Source organism: Kryptolebias marmoratus, linkage group LG16 (genome assembly GCF_001649575.2).
Source record: "Kryptolebias marmoratus isolate JLee-2015 linkage group LG16, ASM164957v2, whole genome shotgun sequence".
Taxonomy (NCBI): domain Eukaryota; kingdom Metazoa; phylum Chordata; class Actinopteri; order Cyprinodontiformes; family Rivulidae; genus Kryptolebias; species Kryptolebias marmoratus.
In genome coordinates, this window is record NC_051445.1 from 9,297,534 (window position 1) to 9,305,641 (window position 8,108).

An 8,108-nucleotide genomic window follows, 5' to 3' on the forward strand; every position below is an offset into this window, starting at 1 on the left:
AACATATCTATGCTCCATCATTCATTTTATTCAGTTTTCTAAATCCTAATCTTGTACACGTTTTCATTTACTATTTTGGTCATAAACAGAGCCTGTTATCTACTCTTATTCTGCTTAATTTGACTCTGTATGTCTAGTTTCCTGAGAAAGCCATACATTTTAACAGACTATTGTAGAGTTACTCCTGACAGCACTGAGGTGGTATAGTGACTCAGTTTACAGCAGCAGCCTCTCTGCTCTTAAAGCAAAGGACACAAATTAATAATGTTGCCTAAACGCTGACACAAAAAAGCAGCAGAGACTTAAGTGAAATTTATCAGGTTTACATGAACTGGACAATGACAAAAATGCATTAATAATAATTATTATTACTATTAAGAGTTTGAGTGTGACTAAGAAACCCCAACATGTTCTCATAATCTTTTTGAAGCACCCAGACCCGTTTCTGAAACTGAATTTCTTTTTTTCCCCACTCACCTCCATCAAGTCAGAGCGCTTTCGCGTTTCAGCTTTATGGTCAGTGCGGGCATCCGTAGTCACTGCAAGGGAAGAATGGCGTCCTGGTTGTGGCTCCGCTGTGTTGTTGGGCCTCATCTTCAACGAATTCATCGACCTCCGGACCAGTCTCGACCCGAGGGCAGATCGGGCAGAAGGGTAGGAATGGATAGATGGTTTCTGAGATGTTTTAGGGGCGCTGAGTTCAGAAATGTTGTTCAGTTTTTTCGCTCTTTACGGTGTTTGTTTTTGAAACCTTTGCTGTCATCATCTCACGCTCACTGCAGAAAGCCGAAAAGACAGTTTGTGATTAATGAATGAATGACAAACGCATGACAACGCACTTTCGTTTGACATTTTCAGTGTTTTTGTTTTCGGTTTTAAGAGTCAGGCAAACTGTGTCTTCTTGGCCCTGACTGTGACCCTGTTTATTTCATTTTAAACTGATCGATTCTACGTAGTCAATGTAGCCGAGAGCGAAAAAATAAAATAAAATAAAACATTAAAAAGGGAGAAAAAAACGTGTTAACTAAGAACACATGTAACAATAATTGAAAACCTTTTTCTGTGGAAAAACCTAAGCAGGAGGAATATCTGTTTAAATGTCGATTTCAATGGCAATGCTAACAGCTAAGCTAACGTCAATGGAGAGAGGAAGTCCTTATCTACAGCAATACAGCTTTTACTTTCTGTTTAACAGGGATGGAACTACCATCCCAGGAGTCTGGAAAAACATACAGACAGCATTCTTGGTTGGGTTAGTATTACATGTTGTTAAATATTCTAGAAAGATGCCGATGAAGGTTTTTTTATTGTTAATAATTGTTCTGTTTTCTGACTCCAGGCTTCAGTTCTGTGGTCCCTGTCCTACTACAGCTCCCCTCTTCTCCTCTGTTATCTTTACAGAAAAGGTTGGTTCTGTTAACTATGGTCTGTGGGAAACATCAAGCTCATCCCTGCTCTGTTCCAAAATTAAGTGATCCCAAATAAGGGTGAAAATGATAATGGATGAACTGAAAATCAATCGACAACTCACTTATGAAGGAATGACGTTTGCAGATATTTGCTGGGTGACTTTAATTGTCGATTGAATGTTTGGGACATTTAAAACGTCACTGTTGTGTCATTGTTTTCTAGTTCTTGATAGATCAAAAAGCTAATTTGTTAATTAAAAGAGGAATTGACTGAAAAATGGAAAATTAAAGGGTTAATTTAAGATCACAGTCTGATGTTGATGCTGTTATGCTTTCTCACATTTTAAAGATAATAATAAAAACCTGGATTATGATTTGGTTATCTGTAACTCTTACTTCGCTTCTGTCTGCTGATTTGTTCTTATGATCTTGCTGGCAAAAAAAATGAAGAAAGTCTACTTTAGTATCTTACATTAAATAAAGCCATTTATGTCTCATAATCATTTCAGATCATGTTCTAAACAAACAGATCAGCTTTTGTTATCATTATTATTAAAAATTACATTCTTCAAGATTGGATGAAATTCCAATAAGGATATAGTCTTAATAAAATATGAATTAAATGTTTCTTAATTGTGCTTTTTCCACAACAGTCCATAAACTTTCAATTAGATATGTTTTGTCCACATACGTGAATTTAAAAAAAAGGAAAACTTGATCATATTGGTGTCATTGATCTGTTCTTTGCCCTTGGAAAAAGCTAGTAAAAATATTCTTTCTTTATGGTGTGCATATTGACTTCATACTCCTAAATCCCAAGCTTGGTCATTTATTTCCTAACCATGTTGTTGAAAATATAAACTTTTTCTGAGTATCAGTTCTCCCACGACAACTAGAGTCTAGTAATTGGTGTCCTTGTAAATTGCTGTTCTCCTACAAATGCAGTTTATATGAACTTAATCAACTGATTCATCCAGCAAGGTTGAGCATCTGTTGGAAATAATTACTCAAGGTTGTGTGTCACTTCTTAATGTATGATTGAGCTTCTGAAATTGATTTACGCTCATGGCTACAGGCTAGTTGTCGGAGCGTTCATCTTTTTATTGGAGCTTGTTATTTAGCCTTGGGTTTGATTGTGTTTATTTGCTCGTTTTCAGGCTACATCTGCAGCAGTAAGTTGGTTCCAGTGAGTCAGTACGTGGGAACGGTGCTTGTATGTCTTCTTGGAGTTGCATGTCTTAGAGGTGAGACTGCTGATTTTCAACGTACCACGGGGCAATGCCTAATATAGAATATTCATCTCAGATATCCCAACATAAGCTGTATGTTCTGCACACCAATAAGATCTCATTACAGCTGAGACTGCTGAACATGGCCTATGCCCACAAAGCATGCTAAACACACTCTCGAGGCTTTGCAGCATAATGCTTGTCTCGCACAAACACCCCTAATCTCTCTTTGTCCCTTCTTCCCTCCTGCCTCCTTTCCCTCTCTCTGCTCCCCCCCCAAGGGTTGGGGAGATGGAGGAACTCTGAGTATGTTGAATTTATCTCAGTTCTGGAGGAAACTAAGAAGAATCACACACCAGGAAACAAGGTGAGACCATTCTGAATTTAGGGAAGTGCTCAAGATTTGGAGTTGAATCTTAGTATTTTGAATTCCAAGAAGAAATAAATGTTTTTTATTAATAACATAATGTGTTTTTGTTTTAGAAAAAACTAAGGTGCTATGACTTTGACTTCTCGTATTGGCCTTCAGATTTCAGCTGGAAAGAAGTCAGCAGTCCGTAAGTCTTTGCTGGTTTCACTGAAAATGACCATTAATTCAGTTCACTTTTACTCCTAACAGTGTCAGCTTATTAGAGTTTGTCTTTAAATGACTCAGAAGTACACCAAAATAGATATGGATGCATTTATTGTGTGCGTAACAGTTTTATTGTATGTATTTGACTGTTTGTGTGAAAGGAAACTATCCAAGGGTGGTGTTTCTCTGCTGAAACCAGAGCCCAGACTGAGAGGAACAGCAGACAGTATTCTCAACTCTGTGCGCACTTTGCCATGTCACGTCATTGGGTAACTATAAAAATGGAAATTGCAAGTCAACACATTGAGTTTGATCTAGTAGTAGAATGCATAAGTCTGCTTTAGGTGTAGGCTTCTAAGTTTACTTAGAATTATTTATTATTATTATTATTATTAGGATTTGATGTTATACCACTGTGTTCACCTTTTTTTCCTCTGTAGTTATCTTATTGCTCACTCGTTTGGGAGGAGGATGTTGTACCCAGGTTCTGTGGGTTTGCTACAGAAAGCAATGAGACCAATGCTGCAGCAAGGCCAGGCTAAGTTAATAGAAGAGGTAAAAGAAGAAAGATCCTTGCTGACACTTAACATTAAATAAATCAACACTAGTCAATCTCATCCCCCTCTTCACTCTGTCACAGTTTAACGGTCAAAGGAACAAGCTGGTGGCTTGCGACGGTAACGAGATCGACACAATGTTTGTGGATCAAAGGAAAGATGGGGGACCGAATGGCCAGACTCTGGTAAATGTCAGCAGTGATTTGTTGTTTTTCTGCCCTGGGCTTGTTCCGGGGCCCAACAAAACTCCTGTCACATTTCAGATGGTTCTTAAAATCTGCCACAGGTCATCTGCTGTGAGGGCAACGCGGGCTTTTATGAGGTGGGCTGCATGAACACGCCATTGGAAGGTGAGGAATGCTCCACTTTGGAACAACCTAAGTGCTTTGTAGTCGCATTTAAAAACTGAATTCTATTATTCTCAAATTGAGGTAAAAAAAAAAGTGAAATTTTTGTTGATTGTGCTCTGCAGGCGGTTACTCTGTTTTGGGCTGGAACCACCCTGGCTTTGGAGGCAGCACGGTAAGCAGTGTCTTCAACATTTTGTATAAATATAAGCAGAGTCACTTTACATTGTATTGTGTGCTGTGGCTCATTGAGTCCAAACAAGCAGGGCAGTGGAAAAAAACAGTATGTGGAAAATCTGGTTTCAGTCGGACTATTGCACAAGAAGCACATACACTCCCATGACTGATTAAAGTCAGAAAGCAGGTTGTTTAAGGTGTTGTAAAGTGGTGAAGCTGTTAGCTTTATTAAAGGATGGAACATTTTCAGTTGAAATATATGTTTTTTTGTTGTTTATTTTGCCAGGGAGTGCCGTTTCCCCAGAACGAGGCGAATGCCATGGACGTGGTGATACAGTTCGCGATACACAAACTTGGTTTCCAGCTGAATGATATTATAATCTATGCCTGGTCCATCGGAGGATTCACAGGTACATGAAAAACAAATATACGATTAGTAATCTTATAAGCATGGGAACAGTTCTGACAAATTGAATTACAATGACATTTTGATGTTTGTTCTTATTTAATCTTCATGCCACTGATAACTAGTCTCCATTTTTCTTTATTTTCCTTCTCTTAGCTACTTGGGCAACTATGTCATACCCAGAGATCCAGTCTGTGGTGTTGGACGCCTCCTTTGACGACCTCCTGCCTCTGGCCCTCAAAGTTATGCCTGAAAGTTGGAGTGAGTGCTAAAGATCTTAGCTTCGTTCATGCGAATGTTTTGTTTCAGTAATTCAAGCAACTTTGCTTGTTTGTTTGTTTTTATCCAGAGCCTTTGGTACAACACACTGTGAGACAATACATGAACCTCAACAACGCTGAGCAGCTTCTCAAGTGAGTGGATCAGAGTTCATAGGGAGGAAAAGTTAAGTGTGAATCATTTATGGTTACACAAGACATTAGTTAACAAAAGTGAAACTATTTATTTTATTATTTGTTCATCTTGACTATGTAAATGACGATAAAAGCAGCCACTCCTCTTCTTTCAGATTCCAGGGACCGATCCTGCTGATCAGGAGGACCAGAGATGAAATCATCACCACAGCGTAAGTCCCCACTGCCCAATCTAAAATACATCAGCACCATCTTACTTTTGCTTTTTCTAGATATTGTAGCTTAAATTGCGTCGCCAAAGTGTTCCAAGAAACTCTTATTTTCTCAGAGTAATTGTTGTTGTTGTTGTTAGAGGGAAAAAAACAACTTTAAAACAATAGATATGTCTTTAAAGAATTGTTTTTCAATTATCACTCTTCCACTCCACCCTTTTGCCCAGTTGTGATTATTTCTACCTGCAGGAAAGCCAAATGCCAAACATGAGCTGTTAACACAGACCAGTGACGAATCCAATTATCTGCACAAAAGCAAACTATTAATGCTTTCTCCTATGTAGTCAGTTTCAGTTTTATTATGAGATGTTTGACTGGTCATGTGTGAAGTATGAATCACACAAAAGCAGTTGCATACATCAGATAGTTAACATTTTTTACAAAATACTGGGTCACTGTTGTGAATTGTGCTTGATGCTGTTTTTTTCTTGTCACTTCAAGATGCTATGAACCATACGTGACTGTTCTTTTTCTGTTACCTCTTTAAGCTAATTAGTCATCTTGAGGTGGGTTTGTTGTTTGGTTAATCGAAACATAAATATATTTTAAAGATGGAGGTTTAAAAGGAACATTAAATAAAAGCTGAGGGATTGCTTATAGTCTATATAACTCACCAGTTTTGAGAAGGGAGGTTCATCAAGTATAGTTACCCCTTAAATATGAGTAATTGTTCATTTATTTTGATGGTACATCAGATTATACAAAGTTTTCTCTGTTTAGTGAATAAAATTTGACTTGCAGCTCTTTCCTCCTGACCTCTGAATAATATTCTCACTAAAAAATGTGCTCTTCCTGAATCTTTGAACATATCTTTTCCAATTTTCCAAGCAGCATGATTTAAATTGAGGTCACCTCGAATATGCGGCACCAAGTTAATTCTAGATATATTGCAGGGGTCCGGAGGACATCATGTCAAACAGAGGAAACAACCTCTTGCTCAAACTGCTTCAATTCAGGTCAGTTTTCCTCGCTCACGTATCCAGCCTCACTTTTCTCACTGCTGGAGCCTCTCAGGTTTTTGACTCGTCGAGTGACTCGTTTGTAAATAGAGGCGTACTTCTCCTTGTCAGGTACCCCAAAATAATGACAGAGGAAGGGGTCAGAGTTGTCAGGCAGTGGCTTGGAGCCCCCAGCCCGGTAGAAGAAGGTAGGTGGAGCTGTGTGGAAGAGTTGTTTTGGTGAAATGTTTTCATAAACTTTACAGATGTTGTGTATTAACGCCGTTCACCGTTTCCCCGCAGCATCTGTGTACAGTGGCTATGAAGTGGACGATGACTGGTGTGTGTCTGTGCTGCAGTCCTATCAGGCAGACAGAGACGTCTCGTTTCCATGGAGTGTCGGTAAGCCCCGCCCACTCTTCCACATTTACGAGGGCCAATTAACTACACACAGCACGATCCACAAACATGTATATTGCTTGCGCAGTCTGATGCACTCTTAATGTCACCAGGTGAGGACATGACTCCGGAGGGAAGGCGGCAGCTGGCTCTTTTCTTGGTAAGGAATTAAATCTATTGTTATCTGCACTCCAAATCTCAGTTGTACTCCCGTGTAGTTAATAGGGCAAGTGCTTCTTGTCTTTCTGAGTTGGATTTGTACACCATCTATTGCTTTGTTTCACCCATACAGTGTCTAAGCTATTTTTCTCCAGTAAACCTTACTTTCTTTTTTTCAAATTGACTTACAATCCTTTTTCTTGCACTCCAAAAAAAATAAATAAATAACAAAAATCCCACCTCTTCAGAACTCATTACCATTAAGGAACTGTTCCGGTCGCCATAGTAACCTGCTCACCTGTGCTCTCAGGTTGACTGGTGTAATAAATTTCACCACGCTCGGCTTATTGAAGTCATTTAACATCAAACAAGAGGAGTGCCATCAATTACAGCTAATGCTATGCTTTTCCTCCCCTGGTGATGCCTTCTAAATTAGGCTTTATTCACCTCCCGTGTAAACCCTTAAGAGATGGGAGAGATTTGTAAGGCACTGAGCCAGATAGAATACAATCAAGCGCTGCACTTTTTGTTCGGCAGCCCTCCCACACATCTAATTCTCCATTCCTCCTCCACCTCTACCCCCCTCCCGTTTTTTTTTTTTTGTCTTTCTCCAAGGCTCGGAAGTACATGAGAAACTTTGAATCGACACACTGCACTCCTCTCCCTGCCGCTGAGTTCCACTCGCCATGGAGACTGTAAAAAAAAAAAGGATAGTCGGATGGATGAGGGGAGAAGTAGAGCTGGATGGCCTGTGGTCAGTTTGTTCTTGACATGGTGTGAATGTACTGTGTTTTTTTTTTAATTCCTCCACACACAGAGCCAAAAACGTGTAAAATATAATACATATTTTCTTTTAAGGTTCACTTCTTTAGTTGTTCTGTTCAGCGTTTCTCTTTTAAAAGGATTGCATTTTAAATAAATGCACAAGCCATTACTCACTCCTTCCATTGTTCCCTCTTTGGCTGGATTTGTAAAGCAAATGTAAGTGGAGATACATTGCTGTAATTAAATGAATAAAAAAATCACCCTGAAGTCATTTTAGAGGAAATCTATCTCTAAAAAATGCAGCCAAAGTGTTTAAGCTTTTCAGGTTTTTCTTTTGTGGACACACTCTTTCTGAATTAATCCTAAAATGATGCTCTTAAGTGTTCCATTAAATATGCTGAATAAAATTTTGAGATGATGGATTTCTTTTTTTTTTTTGTTCATCACACAAGTGCTTACCTAA

The 8,108-nt window shown here is 38.9% G+C and overlaps 1 protein-coding gene across 1 annotated transcript; it reads left to right on the forward strand.

Annotated features, from left to right (window-relative positions):
- The first annotated feature begins 510 nt into the window (after positions 1-510).
- Positions 511-8,063, forward strand: abhd16a (abhydrolase domain containing 16A, phospholipase). The gene is made up of 20 exons (XM_017415436.3): positions 511-654; positions 1,196-1,252; positions 1,340-1,406; positions 2,567-2,653; positions 2,920-3,005; positions 3,122-3,195; positions 3,374-3,481; positions 3,653-3,767; positions 3,853-3,954; positions 4,056-4,119; positions 4,242-4,291; positions 4,580-4,703; positions 4,856-4,960; positions 5,049-5,112; positions 5,268-5,324; positions 6,278-6,340; positions 6,455-6,531; positions 6,626-6,724; positions 6,835-6,881; positions 7,496-8,063. The coding sequence occupies exons 1-20, from the start codon at positions 514-516 to the stop codon at positions 7,577-7,579; spliced, it is 1,671 nt and encodes a 556-aa protein (XP_017270925.2). The 5' UTR covers positions 511-513; the 3' UTR covers positions 7,580-8,063.
- Positions 8,064-8,108: the final 45 nt, after the last annotated feature.